General features: G+C 38.2%; 1 protein-coding gene across 2 annotated transcripts in view; it reads right to left on the minus strand.

The window, feature by feature from the left end:
* Positions 1 to 26,237, minus strand: part of LOC139949693 (solute carrier family 12 member 8-like) — a 42,819-nt gene that overhangs the window by 16,443 nt on the left and 139 nt on the right. For both annotated transcript variants that reach the window (XM_071948174.1, XM_071948173.1), the window contains exons 2-7: positions 24,371 to 24,717; positions 3,939 to 4,085; positions 2,812 to 3,003; positions 2,100 to 2,334; positions 1,500 to 1,789; positions 201 to 347 (exon numbers count right to left, since the gene is read on the minus strand). In XM_071948174.1, the coding sequence (XP_071804275.1) occupies positions 201 to 347; positions 1,500 to 1,789; positions 2,100 to 2,334; positions 2,812 to 3,003; positions 3,939 to 4,085; positions 24,371 to 24,580 (1,221 nt within the window). In that variant the 5' untranslated portion in view covers positions 24,581 to 24,717. The remainder of the gene's footprint in view (positions 1 to 200; positions 348 to 1,499; positions 1,790 to 2,099; positions 2,335 to 2,811; positions 3,004 to 3,938; positions 4,086 to 24,370; positions 24,718 to 26,237) is intronic.

Below are 26,237 nucleotides of genomic sequence, written 5' to 3' on the forward strand. Positions count from 1 at the left end.
CCTATTGAACATCACATACATCAAACGAAAGCTCAACAATCGCTCTAAACAACCGAATAAGGGCAGCATACATGTACATGTATATGGGTGTTGAAGTTATCATGAATTGGTTTATCCAAGTCCAATTTGATGTGTTTTTGGTGGTCGGTAGCGACCGCCTTGTGAAAGGGTTAAAGCACAGTGTAAAAGTTTTCACTCACCCCATGTCCGAGGACTTTGATGATAGGTATGACGTTCTCATTGGCTATACACTGTAGGATCCGTGGGGCTCCATATAGACCTCCTAAACAAGAGGATAAACTGGAGATATACAAACCCATCAACCAGAGAAAACCAACCAAGGAAACCTGACAGGGAAGAAAAGCAAATTCATAATATAAATAATCATAATTTATTAATAATAATAATAATAATAATAATAATAATAATAATAATAATAATAATAATAATAATAATAATAATAATACCAAAACTTATAGACGATGTGACCTCTGACGTCACACGACAATCATAACATGATTCGCGCGCATACCGCCGGGCAAAACCTTCGTGTTTTGGCAGCCAGCTAGAAAGTGTATGCAATCTTACCATGACTACGCGTCTTTTTGCCCGGCAAAACATGACATATACTGTGTTTTTTCAACAGAGGGCGTTTTGAATGTAAAACATTCAACCAGTTAGTAAACAAGCTTAATAAATAGAAATCCAGAAATATTAAAAATGCAATTAGGTCTAAAATCTAAAATACAAAACATTATTCCACATTCATTTTTATTTAGCGCAAATTCCAATGTAATTTTTTTTTTTTTTTTTAACGTGCTGAACAATTAAGTATTAATAAAAAATACCAGAAAATACACTATAAAAATCTACAATAAAAATATCTAATAAAAAATACCAGAAAATACACTGTAAAAATCTACAATAAAAATATCTAATAAAAAATACCAGAAAATACACTGTAAAAATCTACAACAAAAAAATATATAATAAAAAATACCAGAAAGTACACTATAAAAGTCTACCCATATGTAATAATACACATTAAAATGAATAAAGGTAATAGCCATAAAATGGCTTTAAAAATTATGTTAAAAAAAATTTACATGTACACAAATGTCAATAGAATAGTCAGTGAATGATTTTTCTTCTTTAGGACTGTGTCGACAAGATCAAAGCAGACATCAACAATAATAATAATACAAATAATAACAGGAATTAAACCAATGGCGGCTATGCACAAGAATTCATAGCTTGTAAAGGGAGTGCCTTGAGAATTAAAGGAACACGTTGCCTTGGATCGGTGGAGTTGGTCTTTGAACAGCGTTTGTAACCGTTTGTTATAAAATGCATATGGTTAGAAAGATGTTTTAAAAGTATTTATACCACACAAGTTCTTTTGGTTGGTAAGCAGTTTGCAACAACTATTTCTACTTTCTCATCTGTAAGACTTGTGTAATTTTGCCTCGTTCTGTAAGATATAAAAACAAAATACCCACCCTCTCAGCGATCATGTAGTCGTTCTGCAATGCCGAACGAGCACACGTTGCCCCTAGTAACAGGGCAAATAATAAGTACAAAATAGTAGTGACTCCCATGGCAGACAGAGTTCCAAGCGGGATGCTCTTCTTGGGATCTTTAAGATCGCCGCTCATGTTAATACCCGCCATGACGCCCGTTGCCGTGGGAAAGAAGACACCAAAGACGGTGAAGAAGTTCTGGCCCTCTAAGTAGGATGGGCCGGTGTTATTGGTGAAGGCCAGGCTGTTGAAACCAAGGACGCCATTTTCTGTGGATCATAGGGGGGAAATAGCAAAGTCTAGCTGATTGGTGAACTAAATTTTAAATCCTAACAAAATCTCTTGCAGACACACAACTTCTCACAAAAGGAGATTTACGTACGTGATGTCACCGCAAACCTCACTACATGTAGCTTAGGCCATGTTCTAAATGGCAACTTCAGCTACAGCTACGGCTAGATCGTGCGAGTCTGCCTATTCTTCTACGGTGGCTGACACCCTGATCTAGCCATAGCTGTAGCCGAAGTTGCCATTTCGTATCGGCCTGAATTGCTTCATCAAACAAGTTAAAATTCTCACCATCGTGGTGAGACTGGGCAAATGTCCCGACCAGGAAGTCCAACGTAGCGATACCGAGCACTGCTAGTAGAATCAGCTGCATCTTGACCACCCACTTCACCCCAGCGATGTTAACGGCTAGTAAGAGGAGGATAGTGGATATGCCGACACCACGGACAGCCCAGGAACTGTCCCACTGGAAGGTCTCCGCTATGGATTCCCCGAAACCAGTGCAGTAGAGAGCACATGCTACTGTCTGTAAATGGAAAACAAAATTGCATAATCAGGGGTAGATTTAAAAAAAGATATTCCGTACATTGGACTAGTCCTAGGACTCTTTGTGAGTTGATAAAAACTTAAGGCTTCATGTAGTCCTAGATGTAACCCTAAGGTTTGTGGTCTCCCTACTTGTTATTTTTTGTAAGCCTTACCAACAAAAAATCCAGGTTTGTTTTTTTCCCACACCCATGATTATCAAATTAAAAGGGGTGCATGTTAGTATGAACATGTTGACATCCAAATATCAAAAGTGTTTTTTTTTAGTGGAAGGAGGAAAACCCTTGTGGCTTATAACATACAATACAACTGTAGGACAAAAACCAACGCAGAACTCTACTCACATATGGCCCTAGCCGGGAATCGAACCTGGCCACAGTGGTTTAGGCTTGACTAGTTGAGTAGTAAATTCCACTAGTCCCCCAGGCCTACAATGCATCTGCGATTTTCTACTTACCTGGCCAAAGACGTATAAGATCCCCAGAGCTCCACCGATCCGAGCCCCTAGAACCTTTGAGACTAAGAAGTAAACTCCGCCGCTTTCTATATGACATCTCTCACAGACACCAATCGCAGCTAGCGCTGCAATCAGAGCTACTGATACAGTAAGGACTACAATGAGGCAAGACAGGCCAATACCAGCGTTACCCTGTGGAAAAAGAATGGCAAGATGAAATTATCAGTAAGAGCAATGAGGCAAGATAGGCCGATACCAGCCTTACCATGTGGAAAAAGAATGGCAAAATGAAATCATCAGTGAGAGGGAAAGACAGGCCAATACCAGCGATACCCTATGGCAAAAGAATGGCAAGATGAAATAATCAGTTATGGAGAGCAGTGAGGAAAGACAGGCTGAATAAAGCATTTCCCTGTGGCAAAAGGATGGCAAGATGAAATAACCAGTTATGGAGAGCAGTGAGGAAAGACAGGCTGAATAAAGCATTTCCCTGTGGCAAAAGAATGGCAAGATGAACTAACCAGTTATGGAGAGCAATGGGGCAAAATGGGAAGAGTTCCTAAATAGAACCCGAAGAACGCTGAGCTGGGCTGCTCTCTGTGTCGTCTGTGGAAGCGGCGTATCAATACCGCACGATATGCGTGTATGGCAAAATGATCACCGCGTGACACACGTGTTAGGAAAAATGAGCATCACGTGACCTACATGTACGTGTATGGCAATATAGCTTTCTACCATCTTATTTTCAAACTGTGTGAGTTAATGTAAATCTGTGGACGTTGTATTGTGTTTTGTGTCCTACAAAAAGGACCCAGACCATTTAACACTCAAGGTGCGTCTACATTCAGTATTTTCCTGCAAGGTATGAGGGACTGTACATTTGAATTATTATCTCATAACTTTTTTTAAGGACCTGGGATGGGGTAGATTTCACAAAGAGCTAAGACTAGTTTTATCTCGAGTTACTTGTTGTAATTTAGGACTAGCCATATGTTTTTAGTTTCTCCCAGGACTAGTCCAAACTCTTTGTGAAATCGACCCCAGAGCTGCCAAAACTCTTTCTGACGTGGCAGAAATTTCCTCGAAAATCAAACCAATCTTATTATAAAACGATTTCCACTACTCACCACAACCCAACCCGTTCTTAAGAAGATCACCACACCAAAGATGTTGATCATACACGACGTGAAGACACCATCCCAGGTACCGAAGAGTACGGGCTCCCTCACGAAGAAATTAGCTTTCCACCACGGCTGTTGGCTCGATAGCGACCCCTGGAAATACAGCGATAGAAAGCAAGGTGTGCAAAATTGAATTGGTTGGGAAAAATCGAATTGGATTCTGACAGGAAAATTGATTATGAAATATGCAAATATGTCAGTTAAAAAGAACAGTTTCTTACTTCATAGAGGTTCTACTGCAGACAATTCTGCCAACAAACAGTATGCTTATCAAAAATCAGCATGATACCATGCAGTCAAATATTTTGCATGTGACATGGCTTTGGCTAGTAATTACCTTAAATGAAAGGTACACGTTTGGTAATTGTCAAAGACCAGTCTTCTCAGTTGGTGTTTCCCAACATAAGCATAAAATAACAAGCCTGTAAAAATTTGAGCTAAATTGGTCATCAAAGTTGCGAGAAAATGATGAGAGAAAAAAACACCCTTGTTGGACGAACTTGTGAGCTTTCAGATAGGAACAAAAGACTTTTGGCTAGAAGTCTTATATTATTTTAGTGAGAAATTACCTCTTTCTCAAAATCTATGCTACAATCAAAAGCTCAGTTTTTGAGTTAGTAACCAAGTCAGTTACCAAGTAAGTTTTTAAGTTAGTATTTGTTTTGAGTAATTACCAAACATGTACCTTCGCTGTAACAGGCAATATATCGGACCCTATGAAAAAAAAGTAGGAAAATGTTAAGAGAGTACCAGTGCTGACCTACATGTTAACATGTAACAAGCTTTAGAAGACTTTTCAGGCTATTTTATAAATAAAAAAATCAGATTTTGTGCAAAAACAAAATCTGAAATCAGCCTTCAGGCTGCTTAAAGGGAAGGTACACATTTGGTAATTACTCAAAACAAATTTTGTATTAAAAACTGACTTGGTAACTAGCATTGAAGAGCTGTTGACAGTATAAAACATTGTGGGAAACGACTCCCTCTGAAGTAATGAAGTTTTTGAAAAAGAGGTAATTTCTCACAAAAATATTAAAAGACTTCTTTGACATTTACCAATAGTGTACCTTCCCTTTGAAGGCAGTGGACACTATTGATACTTACTCAAAATAATTTTGAGCATAAAACCTTACTCGTTAACGAGCAATGAGAGCTGTTGATAGTATAAAACATTGTGAGAAAATGTTTTTTTTTTATATACCGGTAAAACATTTTAACAAAAGGGCATTTATGAATGGGAATAAAAGAGTAGTAACTCGTTCGTTTAAAACAACCGTTTAAAACCTTGCAGGCTCGGGCCTTTATCACACAGCAACGACCCTGCCAGTTTTAAATGACTGTTAAAGAGCTCGTCGCTACCCTTTTATTCCCTTATTTGCATGCAGTCTGGAATATGCTAATGTTCTGTACATTTGTTGGCAGGCATATACATTGTAATGCACATAAAAATGTATACTACAATACTGTACATAACCCAGTGATTTACAATTACGGTAACATGATTAAAGGCTTGTCAAAATTTAATTTCACCTAACACCCTCAGGTTGTGCTTGTTTGGTTGGATTCTGTTATACTGATTGGGGAACTGCTCTCATAAATTGAATTGGGTCTGTCATATTGGGTGTACATATGAATGTAACCTTAAAGGATTCGGATACTTTTTCAAAATGTCCATAGATTTACATTAAACTTACAGGGTTTGAAGATGATAGTGGAAAGCTTCCCTTCAAATATTACTAACTAAGGTGGTGTAGCTTTTGAGAAATGAGTAAAACAAGTCACAAATTCATTTTGGTCTCATGAGACCAAAATTAGTTTAGCATGTAAAATCCCCTTAACCAGTTATGATATTATACCAAAACCATAGCATAACTGGTTAATACGTTTTTACATGCTAAAACTGAGACGAAAATTATTACCTTTACTCATTTCTCAAAAACTACAGCACCTCGGTAAGTAAAATTTCAAGGGAAGCTTTCTACTATCATAATCTTCAAACTGTGTAAGTTTAATGTAAATCTGTGGACAGTGTGTTTTTTGTTAGGAAAAAGTACATAATTATTTTGACTATACCAATAGTGTCCACTGCCTTTAAGTTACCAATTACTGACTCCCGAACAGTCTAATAGTTTGAAAGAGAGAACTAGTCTACTAAAACTGCATACATGTACATCTGATGTATTCTTTTCCATGCAACCCTTCCATCATTGCAGTCGTCTCCAGTAACAGTTTTTTTTTTTTTTTTTTAAGAAATTGAATTTCCTGTGGACAGCAGCTGGCAAGGATTAGAGAGCTCTCAGCCGAGAGTATTTATTCTAAATGCCATCCGAATCCCTGATGACTTTAATTGATTCTTTACAACAGTAATTAGTTTAATTTAGAATCACAATAACTGACAGCCCAGTGGCAGGATTAAATGGCTCTCCTGGAACCTGTGTAAACCTGTATGGCATCATTATGCATCGATAGTTAGCCTGAGTATCTGACGTCACACTTTGAGGCTCAGGAATTACGCCAGAATGCCAAAGCCTAGGTCCATTCTTAATCACCTTTCACCTACATTAATTTCACATGGAGATACGAGCAAAATCCTATGATTATTAGCACAAAGTAATTGAGCTTTACCAGAGAAAGGTTACTAGCCACCTTAATCTTCAAACTTGTCTTTGTACCACAAAATTCAAATCTCTTCTCAAAACTTATCTTATGTCACAGGTTTTCAAGGGCTAATTTTGTTGTGTCTGTTTTTCTTTGTTTTGTTTTTGTTTTGTTTTTGGTTTTACTGCGCCTTGAACACCCAGCAGGGTGGATACGTGAGCATTACAAGTCTTATTGTTGTTATTATTATTATTATTATTATTAGCCAAACGACTAATTGAGATGAAATTTTCACAGTTTTTTTTTATGCATGATATGTTGAGATACAACAAGTGAGAAGACTGGTCTTTGACATTACCAGAATCACCAGTGTCTTCAAAGCCAGTGGACACTATTGGTATTTTGTCAAAGACCAGTCTTCTCACTTGGTGTATCTCAACATATCATGCATAAAAACCTGTGAAATTTTAGCTCAATTGCTCGACCAAGGTGCGAGATGAAGAAAGGAAAACAAAACCCTTGTCACACAAGTTGTGTGCTTTCAGATGCTTGATTTTGAGACCTCAAGTTCTAAATCTGAGGTCTCGAAATCAAATTCGTAGAAAATTATTTCTTTCCTGAAAACTACGTTACTTCAGAGCATAGAGTAAGGTTCAGAGGGAGCTGTTTCTCACAATCTTTTATACTACCAACCTCTCCCCATTGCTTGTTACCAAGTAAGTTTTTATGCCAATACTTATTTTGAGTAATTACCAATAGTGTCCACTGCCTTTTAGCAGTTTTATGACATTGCGTCTTGTATGCAATGTTCACATCCTTCCACAGTCTCATCATTGAGATCACTCAAGCATTCACATTCCCCAGCAGTATTCAGATTTTCTTATTGATGTACGAGACATGATACATCTGCCATCACCTGCGTCTTGACCTTTTTTTTTTTTTTGCATTCCCTTCTTCAAGGTTAGGAATAAGATTCATCAATTCTTTTCACTCCAGTAAACACGGAATAAATCTAGCCTAGATATTAGGGTATATTTTGTTCTGGGATGTAGTGAAATTTCTGAAAATGCTAATAATATGTTAAGGTGTTGGGTGAGCAGCCCTGATACTGTATCATGCCCCCTGGGCCCAATTTCATAGAGCTGCTTAAGCACAAAATTTTGCTTAAGCGAAAAATTAATTGCTTAGTAAAATCAGATTACCGCCCAGGACTCAACTCAAATGTTATGGTAGGTAAACAACAGCTAAATACCAGTCATAAGCAGTGTATATGGCATGAAACTGTGGCCAGTAACATGTTACCATATGCGAGCTATTTTCGTGCTTCAGCAAATTATTTGCTTAAGCAGCTCTATGAAATTGGCCCCTGGTCATTGCCTTGGTGCCCTTGAAATGCTCCCTGGTACCAATTTACACTTTCCTCATAGGATGCCCTTTACCAAGTATAAAATGCCTTGGTGCCCTTGCCCTTTCAAAAATGAAGCATACACATGTACAGACCTGGGTAAGGTTTGCGGTACAGTGTGTCATGTGTAAATCTCTTTTGAATAGTGTTGGTTCTAAAAAGAACCGATGATTGACAACTCCACGTTTCAATCAGTATGCTCTGAGCGTTTCTGATCGTCTTCTTCTCCTGAAGACTATCAGAGAATATTGATCAAAACGTTGAGTTGTCAACCGCCGGTTCTTTTCAAAACCAACACTACTCAAAAGAAATTTACACATGGTGCCACCACGAACCTCACCTAATACTCACACCATGCAAAGTTTTCAAATCCTTCTTTAAGATTGAAAATAGACAAAACGTTTGAGGATATGGTGGTGTTGATGAATTTAAAAGCACTGGAAACCTTTGGCATATTGTCAGTCTCACTTGGTGTATCCCAAACATTTTCATGCATAAAATAACAACCTGTGAAAATTTGAGCTCCATTGATCATACAGGAGAAGTTGCAAGAGATTAATGAAAGGAACAACATCCTTGTGCCAGCTTTGTGTGCTTTCAGATACATAATAAAAGGCTTCAGGTCTGATGTCTTATAAATTATTATTTGAGTAAGAAATTGGCTTTTTCTCAAAAAACTACGTTACTTCATAGGGAGCCAATTCTCACAATGTTAAACACTATTAACAGTTTTCCATTGCTCGTTATCACGTAAGTTTTTTGTGCTCATAATTATTTAGAGTAATTACCAATAGTGTCCAGTGGCTTTAACAAATTTATGAGGACATGGTGACTCTAAAGAAACACAGTGCCTTGGATCGGGCAAGTTGTTCTATGAAAAGCGTTTGAAAACCTGATGTTATGAAAGGCATGGTTGGAAAGATTTTTAAAAGTAGAATATAATGATCCACACAAAAATGCCTTAAAATTGCATGGTTTTCCTTTGCGAAGATGTAACACGATCAGCCATTTTAAATAAAGTCAAAAAATTGACTCCACAAAATGGCCGACCCTGTTAGCGCACAAAGTAAGTAAAACCGTGCAATTTCGAGGCATACAGTTGTGTGGATCATCATCTACTTTTAAATCATTTTTCCAACCATGCATTTCATAAGAAATGGTTTTCAAATGCTTTTCATAGACCAACCTGTCTAGGCAGCGTGTCCCTTTAAAAGTATTACATGTAGGAGTGATATTTTATTGACGCAATGGCCCTTTCACACAGTTACTAAGAGCAAAGGTTCTCCTCGGTAATGGATGCCGGTTGTCTGTCACTTCGTTCGATGGAGGTTATTTAACAAGCTTTCACATGACTTCTTAAAACACAAATTTATCAACATCCCTAGTTTTTGAGGGGGCGGGGTGAGGACACGTAAAGGTCATGATGAATGCTTTCTTCAACTAGTGACACAGACTGTACATGGGAGTTAAAGGCAGTGGACACTATTGGTAATTACTCAAAATAATTATTAGCATAAAACCTATTTTGGTAACGAGAAATGGGGAGCTGTTGATAGTATAAAACACTGTGCGAAACGGCTCCCTCTGAAGTGACACAGTTTTCAAGAAAGAAGTAATTTTCCACGAATTTGATTTCGACACCTCATGTTTAGAATTTGAGATCTCGAAATCAAGCATCCGAAAGCACACATTTTGTGTGACAAGGGTGTTTTTTCTTTCATTATTATCTCGCAACTTCGACGACCGATTGAGCTCAAGTTTTCACAGGTTGGTTATTTTATGTATATGTTGAGATACACTAGTCTTTGACAATTACCAATAGTGTCCACTGTCTTTAAATGTAATGTAATATCGTTAAGGGTCCTTGGTTTATGGCACAGTGATCGTTTGGTGATTTTAACACGGTTGCTATCTTTTGGAGGTCTTGATCCCTGTTAAAAATAACAAGGGTCCTTTCTTATTATTTTGATAATTCATTTACATCAAAGTGATTTTAGTTAAGATCTTGTGTGGAAGGGCCTTAAGGAGCAGGCTTCATTTTGTACATCATCCTAGAATATTCTCTGTCTTAGGGGATTTATTTTCTATTAAATTATTCTTTAAAGTGTAAAGTGCAGAGCAATATTAACTTGGGCACGGTTGTTTTCTCGCATGCTTTAAAATAGCATCTTAAGACTTCCAGCATTCAACGTTGTAGTGAACGACTTCCCTTTGTTTTATTGGATGTAAAGGGATAATTAAAGAAGAAGTACCTGATGTTAGTAAATTATTGCTACCAAAGTCTTTTATTAGTAGGTCTTTACAGGAACATGCTGCCTTGGATCGGTCGAGTTGGTCTTTGGAAAGTGTTTGTAACCGTTTGTTATAAAATGCATTCTGATAAGAAAGATTTTTTTAAAGTAAGAATTTATTAAGATCCACACAAGTATCACTCAAAATTGCGTGGTTTTCCTTTTACCTCGTCGACAAACACGGCCGGCCATTTATGGGAGTCAAATTTTTTTGACACCCATAAATGGCCGACCGTCTTAGTTTGCAAAGTAAAAGGAAAACCATGCAATTTCGAGGCAAATTTTGGGTGGATCATTGTATTCTACTTTTAAATCATCTTTCTAAACCATGTATTTTATAACAAACGGTTACAAATGCTTTTCAAAGACCAACTCGTCCGATCACAAGGCAACGTGTTCCTTTAAGTGCTGCCACTACCTTTTTAAGAGTATACAGTGCTTAAAGGCAGTGGACACTATTGGTAATTACTCAAAATAATTATCATCATAAAACCTTTCTTAATTACAAGTAATGGGGAGAGGTTGATGGTATAAAACATTGTGAGAAACAGCTCCCTCTGAAGTGACGTAGTTTTCGAGAAAGAAGTAATTTTCCACAAATTTGATTTCGAGACCACAAGTTTAGAATTTGAGATCTCGAAATCAAGCATCAGAAAGCACACATCTTCGTGTGACAAGGGTGTTTTTCTTTCACTATTATCTCGCAAATTCAACGACCGATTGAGCTAAAATTTTCACAGGTTTGTTGTTTTATGCATTTGTTGAGATACATCAAATGTGAAGACTAGTCTTTGACAATTACCAATAGTGTCCACTGTCTTTAATACACACCGGCGAGTGCAAGGGTAAAATCAAATCATAGATGTTCCTTGTATAGCCTAGCCACCAGAGCAAAACGCTACACATACACAAAATGTATCATTTGCCACTCAAAGATCATCCCTCAATAATTAGCATTCAGTGTGCACACAACTTTTCAGTCTGGATATTTTTCTATGCAAAATTGCTGGATGAAAACGTTCCCTGGTGACTGGATCTGTCTCGCTGATGAGGGTGTTACAATTAATGATGATGAAGAGGTCTAGATTTTAGTCACTTGTCAAGAACGCTCTGCAGTCTCATTAAAAGTAAATGAACTGCTAAGGAAACCTGGGATGGGGGTGGGGGGAGTAAACCAGTAAGGACAAATTAGCAAGCCCATAATAAACGAGTGATGTAGGATTACTAAATATCTGTTCAGGCTTGAATTTTCCACTTTACTCTGGGTTTTTTTTTTCAAGAATCTGAAAAACTTTCCTTTCAAAAACCTTAAAAGACAATAAGGCCTATAAAATATGTACATTACTTCGTAAATGTGTTATATTTAGTTATGTAAGCCAGCACATACTTACTAAATTGTCCTACTTTTTGCCATGTGCCTGATTTTATTTTATCATTCAGTTTCAGAAAGTTCAGAAAGTAGTGATTATTTTTGTATCTGTAGCATCTGAGGGGGGGAGTCGAATAAACCATACATAAATGAAACTAGGTAGCAGGTCTCAAATTAATCCACAGCACCCACAGCAATTGTTGTGGTTCCCTGTGTTTTTGCAGTAATGCCTTTCGCAATACAAATTTACGTTTCCAGAGGAAAATTGTTGTACCCCATCAAGAGCGCAAGTCAAAGCCTGAAGTTGTACATGTACTCTGTAAAAGACTAGATGAGGAGACCTTTGGATGCAGGAGAAGACTAAGCAGTTTGACCTGCATCTTCTGTGGTCTTATTCTTCTCGCTATTATGAGTAGTTTCCTTGAGGCATCTTACTGTTGAGTCTTACATGTACATTCCCATGATGGCACCTGCATCTTGGCAACATCCGCATCTTACACTATCATTAAAAGACTTCAAACTTAAAGGGTTTGGGTACTTTTCGTACGACTCAAAACACAGTCATCCACAGACTTAAATTAAACTTGCACGGTTTGAAGATAATGATGGTAAAAAGCTTGTTATCTAAAAACTTTACTTGCCTAGACTAATCTTTTAGAAATTAGTACCCCAAAAAATCACCAAAATTATTTTCATCCCAGTGAGAGGAAAATGTTTCAGAGTGTAAGAAAAATTGTACAGTGGATTTACAGCTCTCCTGAAAACATAGCTCTGTGATTTTCCCTTTTTTTCTCAGAAAACTTGATGACTAATGAATGTGAAATTTCTACAGGTAAACTATATTACATACTTCATTCTAGTGTGTAGGGATTCATGTCACGGCCAAAAACTTGATCTACAAAAGGTATCAAACAGAAGAGACTGAAGTGTTATTCACAAAACACCATTAAGATTCATCTTTATAAATGAGTTGTATATCTGCTTTGCTTAGCAATTAAGATTGTGTGCCAAGGCCGAGCGCCTTCTACATGTATGGGTAGTTCACTAAACCCAAGCTCTGGTGTTGTCAGCAGCAGAGTATGGGTTTGAATCCTGGTCATTATATTTTTGCCCTTGAGCAAGTCACTTTTAATCATAATTTCTTCAAATTTGGTAAGGTAAGTGCATCCTGCCCTACCAGCCAAGCTCGTAGTGGATGATAGTGATACATATGCCTACATCCATACGGACTGTGAAGGGAGTAACCCTGTTACCAGAAGTAGGTGGCTCTGTAGTGGATGATACCCATGCCTACATCCTCACAGACTGTGAAGGGGATAACCCTGTTTCAGCCCCAGGAGTAGGTGGCTCCTAGTGGATGATACTATACCCATACCTACATCCTTACGGACTGTGAATGGGGTAACCCTGTTTCAGCCCCAGGAGTAGGTGGCTCCTAGTGGATGATACCCATACCTACATCCTTACGGACTGTGAATGGGGTAACCCTGTTTCAGCCCCAGGAGTAGGTGGTTCCTAGTGGATGATGCCTACATCCTTGGACTGTGAAGGGGATAACCCTGTTTCAGCCCCAGGAGTAGGTGGCTCCTAGTGGATGATACTACATCCTTACGGACTGTGAATGGGGTAACCCTGTTTCAGACCCAGGAGTAGGTGGCAACGTGTCCCTGATGGCAGTTGATTTGGGTCAACGCAGCCCAAATCAGTTAAATGTAGCCCCCACCTTGAAGTGGCCATCCAGCCTTTATGTAAGGCGATATCTCATAGAAAAATGTAAAAAAAAAATCAAAAAAATCTCAGCTCTTTGTGAAATTGACACTAGAATCAAAATGACTTCAACAAGCACTCAGAGATCCATTTCATTTATAGTGTACTTTGATACTCTTGAAGTACCAATGAGATATTTTATTCAATTGAAAACCCAAGACCACCAGTATTTGTCCAAATGTGAGTTAATACAACTGGCCCAACACTAAAATCACAGACCTTGGGCCTGTGGTCCCAGTCTTAACTTCGAGCCTTGCCCTTTATTTTTGTTTTTCAAATTTGGAAATTGATAGATTATGCATTTAAATCTGACATTATCGTCCGCGACAGACGTCTGCCAACTACTACCACTAAATTGATAGAATTTCTCTAATATTGCACAGATTCATATACATACACCGCTGCATTTAGTGCAATTTGGTCAGTACAGTTCCAGGTTCATACATTGTGTACAATGTGCAAAATTCAAAAGTAATAATTAATAGGAAAAGTCAATAGTAATAATGAATGTAATAATTACATGTAGTATGAAAAGTCAATTAGTAATAATTGATATGAAAACTCAAAACACCCAGACAAAAAAAAAAATTTAAAAAAATTAAAAATACCCACAATGCGTTTAATTTTGAGGTCATCTGTATTTATTGAACACACTGTAACGCTATGGTGTTCTATTTGCATACATACATACATAGCGTACAATTGACTGTTATAAAGCATACCATATGGTGCAGTAGATGATTTCATGAATAATTCTGCTATAAACAGAGGACGTCACTGCCTTCTATCTCCGTGTGTGGAGACCTGCTGTGTTGTATTGTAGGGCAACCTGCTCTATGGCATGGCTGGGCAGTGTACAGATTATTGATTTGTACTGCTGTGGGATTTTAAGACTTGTACACAAATAATCTTAATAGGGGTTGATGCACGGATCATAGTTTAACTACATGTATACAGTTGTACTTCATAGATGAATATATTTTCATTCCTATACTGTGTACATCTTGTGATGTTTGAAGTTTGTAAAGGAATTTGCCAAACATAAAAACAAAATTGTGTACAGAATGTACCAGGGTTTAAAAAGAAATCTCTGGGGACACTACATGTACTGCATAAACAGTACACAAACCATAGAGCAATGACCTACATCTAAATTGTAAATGATAAGATTTGGAAATTCCTGAAAACAGCTTAATATACGAAGCCATGTGGTTTTACAAATGCAATGTTAAAGACAGTGGGCACTACTGGTAATTGTCAAAGACCAGTCTTCTCACTTGGTGTTTTCCAACATATGCACAAAATAACAAACCGGTGAAAATTTGAGCTCAATTGGTCGTCGAAGTTGCGAGATAATAATAAATGAAAAAACACCCTCGTAACACAAAGTTGTGTGCGTTTAGATGGTTGATTTTGAGACCTCAAATTCTAAATCTGAGGTCTCGAAATCAAATTTGTGGAAAATTACTTCTTTCTCAAAAACTACTCCACTTCAGAGAGAGCTGTTTATTACAATGCTTTATACCATCAACCTCTCCCCATTACCCGTAATCAAGAAAGGTTTTATGATAACAATTGTTTGAGTAATTACCAATAGTGTCCACTGCCTTAAAAGTTCAGCAAATAATGAAGAGAGAAAGAATTGATTTGGTCAATGTAGAATATTTCATAAATTCTGGAGGTTTTGTTTGGAGTCATGGCATGGTGAACTGGGCCCAACTTCATGGCTCTGCTTACCAACAAATTTTGCGCTTACAATCACCATTCTTAGCTTACTGTGCAAGCGCCAAAATTACGCGCTAGCCAATGTAAGCAAAGAATGCCTAAAACGTGAGAAAACGATAAGCACAAAAGCAAAAATGTCCCTGCTAACCTGTGAAATACATACGCTTTATGAAAATTCCCTACTTCCCTCAAGGGATTCCCTGCTTCTGTAAAGCCCATAAAGCTAAGCAGAAAAAACTGCTTGTAAATTTTTATTTTGCAAAATCAAAAATTGAGTTGACCACAAGCCACAACAATACAAACTTAATGTAATTTAGGCTGGTAACCTGTTTCTGCTAAGCAAAACTATTACGTGCTAAGCAAGTTTTTATGCTTAAAACAGGCTTTAAGAAATTGGGCCCTGGTCATGGTCTGCCTTAATATTAAAATGGAATGGACCGATTGTTGGCCCAACCTGTGTGTTTATTGCCAGTCGTGTTTGAAGTTTTTCGGTTGTTAGGTTTGTATGATTTGATTAGCAGTAAAGATCTGTATGGTTGCCTAGTGTCATGTTTACATAGGGCTGGTCAGGACTGTTGGCAGTTAAATACTGGTTGTTATGAAGATTTGAAGAGGTGTGGGGGCCGGGCAGCATGAAGAAAACGATCCTTGATTTTGTGGAATCAAACTTTGACACAAAATGGCGGACTGTATGTTCTGATTCCAGAATTTCAAGAGACTTGTTTTTTTTAATCACTCTTAGTAATTAGAAAACAACAGTAAAGGTGAGCTGCTTGTGAGCAACTCTCAAAAAGAAAAAAAGGAACAATTCCATCTACAAAGTTTTGAGAGATTTGAAGGCAATTTACCCCCCTCTTATTGTTTGTATAAATTCATGTTGGACTAATTGTACAATAATGTAATTGCTGTATTTTTGCGTAAAGTCTCTTTTTATTTGCTTTAAAGGCAGTGGACACTATTGGTAATTACTCAAAATAATTATTAGCATAAAACATTTCTTGGCGATGAATAATGGGGATAGGTTGATGTTTCAAAACTAAGAAATGGCTCCCTCTGAAGTGCCATAGTTTTTGAGAAAGACGTAATTTTTCCACGAAATTGACTTTGAGACCTCAGATTTAGAACGTTGGGGAGGTCCCGAAATCAACCATCTAAACACACACAACTTCGTGTGACAAGGGTATTTTTTCTTTCAGTATTATCTTGCATGTTGGATGAACGATTGAGCTCAAATTTTCACAGTCTTTGACAAAATTTACCAATAGTGTCCACTACCTAGGAAGTACAAAATTTCGGTACAGTGTTTTGAGATTTTTATGTAAGACGCTATAAAAATATTATTTCTATTACACAATTAGAATCTAATAAAAGCAAAACGGACTGAAAGAAGGCAAGATTCTTCTGGTCTTAATTGCAAGACACTGAACAAGAGAAGGGCAAATCCTGTCAAAAATGTATAATTGGTTTTCAGGACACATGCAATATGTACTTCTGTACTGTTACGTACCTTGATAAAAAAAAAAAATAGACCTGCAAGAATAAAAGCAAGTTGATTTTATAGCCCTAATTTATTTTGTTTTAATTTTCTAATTTTGATAGAATATTATAATTATACAAACAAGATAATTGTACAGATCAGTGTTGGTTCACCCAGAGTGCAGAAATGTATGTTAGTGTGTACGCATTCCTAATTAGTAATATAATTTGCGTTGTTAATTAAAATCATAAACAGAACAACTGTGTACGTGTCAAGGAGGGGAGTGACTGTACATTGGCTTGAGGGATAGTAGAAAATATATGGGAAAAAATAGAACAAGATAATTCAGGCATGCAACTGCCTGTTGAAAAAAAAAGAGGAAAAATGTTCAAAGGCACAACGCAAGTGCGGAGCTAGGCAGCCGAAACCCTTCCGGGACATGATACCCACAGTGGTACCCTAGCAAATGTTGAGGTTTATTATGCTCTTAGGTGCATTGTTGGCATGAACTAGGCTTATTTTACATGATTGTAGTTTTTTTTTTTTCACATTAAAAAAAAAAGAAAAAAAGGAAGAGTTGCATACGTCTGATAATTGTACAGATCAGTACAGAGTGCAGATGTATGTATGAACATGAAAATGTATGGAGAGTTATCATACCAACGGTTCTTTTCAGAACCCGACCCCAACTCATTTAGAGATTACCAGGGCCCTAATGTAAAGCGCATTGATACGGTTATTGTAAATTGCGCTATCAAAGAATTGGTTATATTATTATTAGTATTATTATTATTATGACTATTATTAGATTGTATTACCGCAAACCTTTCTATGTCATATTTCCTCCATGCAAAGTTTCAAATCCTTCATAAGAGTGTGCAGTGGTGTACAAATTTCTAACGAGTAATTTTGCGCTATTAATTAAAATCATGAGCAGGACCTAACTGTGTGTTGGTGTCAGGAGTGGGAGTGTTGTATGCATGCATTGACATGCATGAGGGTGGGGTAGAAAATACGTGAACAAAAAAATGAACATAAAATGTACAGATCAATGAGCGCAGAAATGAACATAAATGTATGGAGAGTTGAAACCAACGGTTCATTTCAACTCATTTAGAGATCATCAATACATTGTGTTACCGCAAACCTTTCTATATATCGTATTTCCACCATGCGAAGTTCCATGCAATCCTACAGTATGTAGTTGTGTATGCATTCTTAATGAGTAATTGCATTATTGATTAAAATCACGAGCAGGACCTGCATGTAATTGTATGTGTCAGGAGGGGAAGTGTTGTGTACATTGACATGCTTGAGGGTCAGTAGACAATACCGTGAACAAAAATATGAACAAGATAATTGTGCAGATCAGAACAAATCAGAGTGCAGAAATAAATGTACATTTAAATGTAGTTGTGTAGGCCTCCACGCATTCCTAATGACTATGCCCTAATTGCGTTATTAATTAAAATCATGACTAGGACCAAGTGTAGGTGTCACCAGGAGGGGGAGTGTTTATCAGACAAGACATATCACATAGACATGCTTGAAGGTAGTAGAAAATAAGAACAAAAATATGAACATGGTAATTCTACAGCTATCAGAGTGCAGAAATGAACATGAAAAAATGTGTAGTTGTGTATGCATGCACTCCTAATGAGTAATTGCGTTAAAAGCATGAGCAGGGATAACTGTGTACGTGTCAGGAGGGGGAGTGTTTTATCAGACATATTACGCTGACATGCTTGAGGATAGTAGAAAATAAGGTGAACAAAAATATGAACAAGGTAATTCTACAGCTATCAGAGTGCAGAAATGAACATGAATAAATTTATCACCCAGTCTAGTATTTTTCTATTCGCTTTTTGTGGGTTTTTCTTGTAATTGTATATAGCCATTGTCTGTTTTTTTAATGTTTTTAATGTGTCAATGTTTTTACTGTATGCAAGCATTTGAACTACCCTTTTTGGAATCTAATAAAGGTTATTGTACTGTATTGTATTGTGTAGTTGTGTAAGCACTCCTAATGAGTAATTGCTTTTTTAGTTAAAATCTTGAGCAGCAGGGCTAACTGTGTACGTGTCAGAAGGGGGAGTGTTGTTTGTATCTAATACATTGATGTGCTTGAGGGTAATGGAACAAAAATATGAACAAGATAATTGTACAGATCAGTACAGAGCGTAGAAATAAAAATTTTACAAAATGTAATGTAGACCTTTGTGTACGCATTTCCTTTTGAGTAATACTTATTGCATTATTAATCAAAATCTAGAGCAGGACCTACATAACGGACACATTAACTGTGTTCGTGTCAGTACGGGAGTGTTGTTTGCATACATTGACATGGTTGAGGGTAAAAGAACAAAAATATAAACAAGATAATTGTACAGATCCGTACAGAGCGTAGAAATAAAAATTTTACAAAATGTAATGTAGACCTTTGTGTACGCATTTCCTTTTGAGTAATACTTATTGCATTATTAATCAAAATCTTGAGCAGGACCTACATAACGGTCACATTAACTGTGTTCGTGTCAGTACGGGAGTGTTGTTTGCATACATTGACATGTTTGAGGGTAAAAGAACAAAAATATAAACAAGATAATTGTACAGATCAGTACAGAGTGTAGAAAATGAAAATTTTACAAAATGTAATGTAGACCTTTGTGTACGCATTCCTATTGAGTAATACTAATTGCATTATTAACTAAAATCTTGATCAGGACCTAACTGTGTCGTGTCAGTAGGGGAGTGTTGTATGCACAAATTGACATGAGGGTAGGGTAGAAATACTGCCGTGTAGAATCTAACGCTAGTAGAATCAGCCAGTCCTCCAGAGTCTGATCAATAATGATAAAACATCTTGACGTTTGACTGAAACTACTTTAATTCAAGCCTTATGTTGACAGTCTTCGATCAATCTGTCATCATGTAACCTAGGGAAGTGATTCTTACCAGGGGTGAGAGTCATTACTAATAAATAAAAAGTCTGAAACTGGGATACAAATTCTACGGTTAATGAAGGCATTGCCACCGTTTGGTAAACCAAGGAGTTATAGATTTAGAGGAGCTTTTTGGAACAGTACTACCCACAGTACTAGAGAAGTAGACCAAAAGCGGGATTTCTTTAATATTTGTGGACAAAATGCCGCTATCACTAGGCCGACATTATTAATGAATCTGTGCTTACAGAAGCAGGGAATTCTGCGCTTACGGCTTTTGCACGTGCTTACTCCAACGTTACTAGGCATTCTGCTCTTACAAGGCTAGCGCAGAAATTCGGCACTAGCACATCAAGCGAGGAATCGTGATCGTAAGTGCAGAATTCGGCTGTAAGCGGTGCCATGAAATTGGGCCCAGGGCTGCACGCAATTCCCTGCTTCTGTACGCGATGATTCTTTGATAGCCACAAAATTGGGCCATACTGTAGGCCCAATTTCATAAAGCTGTTACTAGCATTAAATACTGCTTGAAAAATTGCTTTGCTAAGGAAACATTTGTTGGGGCACCAGGCACAACAACCCCCTTGGTTGAGAACCTGTACTTCTGTTTTTAAAAAGCAATACTTTTCTGTGCTAAGCAAGTTTGAGTGCTTACACTACAATGCTTTATAGATAGTATTTGGCCCAGGTCATTTGCAGATCTACATTACACTATCATGTGAGAGTGTCGTGGCCGAGCGGTTAAGACCGAATTCAAACTTTGGTGTTTCTGATCAGCAGAGTGTGGGTTCGAATCCCAAGCTGGGACACTTGTGTCCTTAAGCAAGACATATATCATTGCTTCGTCCTTTCGGATGGAACGTAAAGCCGTTGGTCCTATTTGTTGTGTAAACGCATGTAAAAGAACCCAGTGCACTTATCGAAAAGAGAAGGGGTTCGCCCTGGTGTTCCTGGCTGGATTGGCAGCATATTGCGCCACAGCACCTTGTAAACCATTACATGGTGCTTAAGGATTAGGTCTTACATCTCAAAATTCGCCCTACTCCTTGCAGTAATAACACCTGGCGCTTTGTATCCTTTGGCAAAAGGCGCGTTAACGGTTATTATTATTATTATTATTATTATTATTATTATGTACCAACCATACATTATATATTTCAAAATGGCATACATGTCAACCGGAAACAGAACATCTGTTTTGGGGTCTTACAGTCTACTGTATCCAACACTGTTTTAAATAATGATTTGGATTAGTGTACAATGTACTATTTAAAGAGACAAACTGCAAAAATAATCAATTCTAGATCAATAAATAGCATACTGTACTAGTGAAGCCATGATCTGACAATACACATAGTACGTATGCAATGGGGTGAGTATGTACAATGAGGAAGGTTTGCTGTCTGTTAGTGTTAGCACTGGATTGATAATCTCTCAATGAGTTGGGGTGGTTCTGAAAAAAAACGCTGGTTTTACCTTGATGTTTTCGATCAGTATGCTCTGATCGTCTTCTGGAGAAAGCTAGTCAATTTTATTGCCATGGACACCACAATATTTTCTGGCTAAAAAAAATAATTGTAACAATTTTTTTTTTTTTTTTTTTTACATTCTTCATTCTTCATCACACAATTTATCATAACTTTCCTATAGAACATTATACAATCCCTCGACCCACGACTTTCAAAATGTTGAGTTCACATTATCTTGTGTATCCCATAATCCTAACCTGGTGAAATGAGCCAGATGTAGAATGTTGTCAGTGTACATCCAATACAGAGATGAAATAGAGCTGGTTACTGTTGCAATAATTACAACAAATATCACTGAATAATAGTGCTCTTACGGCAGTTTACAAACAGAAACACTTTTTAATTTTACAAGACGGGCTGTTACGTCGACCTGAACTATGAGATCCATTTATGTAATACTTTATAAAGGTTTTATAAAGTACTATAGAATTTATACATCAGTCGTAATCTCTACATTACTTGTAAGTCTTTAACATAACACAGACGTGGTTAATTCACAAAGTAAAATAGCGCTTGGAAACACAAATCCACCTTATACTGTCAAACTAAAAATTAATATCAAGCAATGGAATGATTTGACACAGGTGTATGCGTACATATGATTGAAATCATTGTACTGTAGAGGGTATGACGTCAGGGAAGGTAAGGCTTGTACGCATGCTGTGTGTGTGTCAATTAGACTACGCACCGCTTAGACTCTTGAAGGTACCCCAGGCTGATATTTATATCACACTCACATTCAAGGCAGCTCCACCCTACACACGATCTCTTGACACCCCGTACAACTAGACCAGGTCTAAGATTTATCAGCGATATGCTCTATGTTCCTCGAACTCACCTGGCCAGTTACGGGGGCAGGGCTTACTCCAACATAGCACCTAGACTCTGGAACTCACTTCCGGAATACCTCAGGCATACACAACATCACTCTCTTTCAGCAGAAACTAAAAACACACTTAATCTTGCTTGCTTTCCAACATCTTGACAAAACTTGACCGGCGCCTTTGAATGTTTCTCCTTTTTCAGTAAATTGCGCCTTATAAATGCTGTAGTTTATATTTATAACCAATATGAACAGACCTCAGACAGTGGGGTGCGGAACTGACACGTGCTCCGTATTTCGTTATGTTTATGTGAGCTGTTATTTTTCAAGTTTCTCATTTCATGATTTAGACTGTCTAATGATAATATAGTAATAATAGTGGCTTCTTACATCGCTCAAATCTGTCACTCAGTGACGCTCAACATGGTCAATGAGGAATAATATCAAAGTCTTGATACAGCGCACATCTACCAACATATTACTCGAGGCGCTTTGTATTTATCAGTTTATACAGAAAGATGAATTCTGAGGCCCAATTAAATACCACATTATAAGGGTTTACACAGCAGCCACAGCCAGGACCACCGGGCCGAACCCCTTCTCTTTTCTGTAAGTGCACTGGGATCTGTTACATGCATTACACATGGGACCAATGGCTTTAAATCCCATCAAAAGGACGAAGCAATGGTTTAATTAGTGTCTTGCTTCAGGACACAAATGTCACGGCTAGGACTCAAACCCACACTCTGTTGATCAGAAACACCAGAGCTTGAATTCGGTGCTCTTAATCGTTCGGCCACAACACTTCCATCGGGTTATTTATTTCATTCCTTATTAAAAACTATCTCAGCTCCCTACGGTTGTACAATGTATCCAGCCTGTGCTGCCAAATAAAATGTACGATATGTAGCTTACCAAACTAAATCATTCACAAGAATCTCTGCCCTGCCGGCTCACATAATTCACAACAACATAATTTACATTTACGAAACTCATCAGACATCATTGTCACAATCCTTCAGTGTGATTTTTACTATTTGCACTCGCGGCCACAATGCCACAATGCATCTTGGAAATTTAAAATTAGTTGCGACTAGTGTCGAAGTCGCAACTATTGGAGGTGGGACTTGTTGAGTAGTAAATTTCACTAGTCGCCCATGCTTAGCCAACATTATTTTGAAAAGATTGAACTGTCCAATGCTGACTGAGAGATGAAACAAAATTCTGAACTAATTTACTTAAGATATAAATACTTTTTTTGGGTCGAACAAAAACAAATTGACTGGAACTGGACTTGAACCTGCAACAGCCAAATTCTGCGCTTACGATCATCACGATTCCCTGCTTACGTGCAAGCGCAGAATTTCTGCGCTAGCCTTGTAAGCGTAGAATACCCAGTAACATGGAGTACGCACGCACAGAAGCCAAAATTCACCGCAAACCCGTGAAATACGTTTGCCGTGAGCACAGAGTTTCCTGCTTCCGTAAGCGCCGATTCTGTGCTTACGGTAAGCAGGGCCATGAAATTGGGCTGGGCCCTGATTACCAACTGAGCTATCTAGGTCTACAGTGGCAGTCTCTCTATTTTGCCCCGATATCTTTGTTTGGTGGTGGCAGTAACAAAGCCATACAATCTGTATGATACAACATGGGAAGCGGCTGCAGAGATACCACCTTTAAAGGGGATGCCACTGGCCCTGATTCTTCACAGAGGCAATGTAGGCAATTGCCTCCATGCCCCATGATTATTGCCTTGGTGCCCTTGAAATTCTCAGTAGAAATTTGCAATTTCCCAAGAGGAGCAATTGCCTCCATGCCCCCTGGTAATTGCCTTGGTGCCCTTGAAATGCTCAGTAGAAATTTACAATTTCCTCCTAGGGTGCCCATACCAAGGAGCAATTGCCTCCATGCCCCTTGGTCATTGCCTTGGCGCCCTTGAAATTCTCAGTAGAAATTTGCAATTTCCCAAGAGGAGCAATTGCCTCCATGCCCCCTGGTAATTGCCTCGGTGCCCTTGAAATGCTCAAAGTAAACAGTTTACAATTTCCTCATAGGGTGCCCTTACCAAGAAGCAATTGCCTCCATGCCCCCTGGTCATTGCCTTGGCGCCCGTGAAATGCTAAGTAAAAATTAAAAATTTCCTCAGGGTGCCCTTACCAAGTAACAATGCCTCCATTTCAAAAAATGAAGCCTAGAGTACTGTGCAACTATTCAGTTAGTCAAGCGCTGGCCTGTTAATCCGGAGGTCCCAGGTTCCAGTCCTAGTTTACTCAATTTTGTCTTGGTTCAACCCAAAATAACACAACATTTCCAGCGTTCAGTTTCCATTTTACTTTAAATACTTGGATACACAGTAGAGGTTTACAATTTTCAAACAAATTGTGAAAAGTGTGTTTGGGGGGGGAAAAATAGAAAAGTTTGTTTGGAAATAAAAAATAGAGAAACTTCTTACCTGCTGCTCATCGTACAGTTCCTGAATCTTCTCACCACCAGCACCAGTCTGGTACCCATCTCCATCACCTGCTAATGCAGTACCATCTCCAGCCGGCTTATCCTCACTCAGTCCAAACTTCCCCCACTCAATATTCTTGTTCGTCGATGGTTTTGCTTTCTTCCCAGTGAGAAGAGCACTGTCAGCGTCTTGGTCGAAGCCGTCCGACATGGTGCTCGTTTGGTTGGGTTGGGGTTCGAGTCAGGGAGGGATCCTTGCTCTTTTGCACTCCGAGAATAACTGATTCCTGGTGAAATGGCTGCCTACATCTTAGATGTGTCACTTTGGCTTGGCTGTACAAGGTGGTCCTGTTGAGAAAAATAGCCAGAGTTAGAAGCCTCTGCTATGCTAGCATACAAGGGGGAGGGGGGATCAACATGATTGAACTTTGGCAATGGCCTCTGCTAGCCCGTGATCTTGGCCTCTGTTGCCCTAGTCTTGGTCTTGGCCTTGCCCTTAGCCCTTGGTGTCCCTTCAAAATTGTCCTTTCCCCCTCTGCCTTAGAACTCCCTAATCCTTTATTTCGGCAAAGACTGTTGAGGACTTGGATGATCTTTCTTTTGGAAGGCAATGATTATGGACTTATATTGCCGATGTCGTCAGCTATTTTAATAATAAAGGGGCCATTGCCCCTGTTAAAAAAATGTGATTAACTTGGTTATTTTTTTGTTTGTTTTAGATAAGTCTTGACCCAAGCGCCAATGTTTGATAGCGGAAGCATACCTAAACGACAGTTTACAAAAAAACGCAGTACACTAATCCATTTGAATTTTGCATAAAAAAGGGTAAATTCCACATTGTAATTCTAGAGTCCAATTAATTGAACATCTTCAGCAAAACCAAAACAGACTGTCACCACTGTCACTGTCAGTCTACCTTCATCCATGGACAGTGTCACTATCTGTCAGAGAAAACCATGCCACTGCAATGCACTGCCTGGCCTGGCCCTGGGCCACACAAGTTGTGGCACAACAGTACACATTTACGTTTACGTTTACGTTGATACTCGGCAGAATCCTTAAGTGAGGACATAAGGCCAAGGGTGCTTGATTGTTGATGCAGTGCAGATCGGACACAAAAGTGCTAACAGAGAAACAAAACTGAAGAAACTGAAGGTGATGAAGACAAGACAAACTGGAACTCAACTGGTGCTAGACAAAGTGTGGGTAAAAACTGGGCTGCTGCTTATAGGCTTGTTGCAACTCCTCCCCTGAAGGACTCTAAGGTTGGGGCAGCCAACACCATAACGAACAACAGAACCACCGGATAACTTTCTGTATGGCGCCACCACTTTTCCCCTCATTTTTACAAAAAGGGATATCTCTTTGAGGTAAATTAGATACTATATTATTTCATATCGAATGAAAAAGTGGTGGCGCCATACGGAAACTTTTCCGAACCACCTAACTAACAATAACATGTCTAACTAAAATTTATTATTTTAGGGAAATTGTAAAAAGAAAGGTCATTGCATCTAGAGATCAATCAACTCATAAATCAAGACTGTGCCAGTGACCAGGTGACAATACTGTAATACTAATACACGACACAACATCTAACTGTCACTCTTGTCAGTGTCTTTTTCTTACTGAGAATGACATGGAGAGAGGAAGACCGATTAGCACAGTAAAAATCAGATCGTGTGATCGTGAACTACTAGCTGTCACACTGTATTGTACCATAGACTATAGAGGAAGGTGATTGTACTGAGCTGAGCGAGCTGGAGATTCTTAAATTTAATATTTACTTTCGTTTAATTACCAAGTTTGACACCAGTTTCAGAGCCAACTAAGCATCAAAAGATCAATTGGTTTTTCTTTGCAAAACA

The sequence above is a fragment of the Asterias amurensis genome, chromosome 17, assembly GCF_032118995.1.
Source record: "Asterias amurensis chromosome 17, ASM3211899v1".
Classification (NCBI taxonomy): Eukaryota; Metazoa; Echinodermata; class Asteroidea; order Forcipulatida; family Asteriidae; genus Asterias; species Asterias amurensis.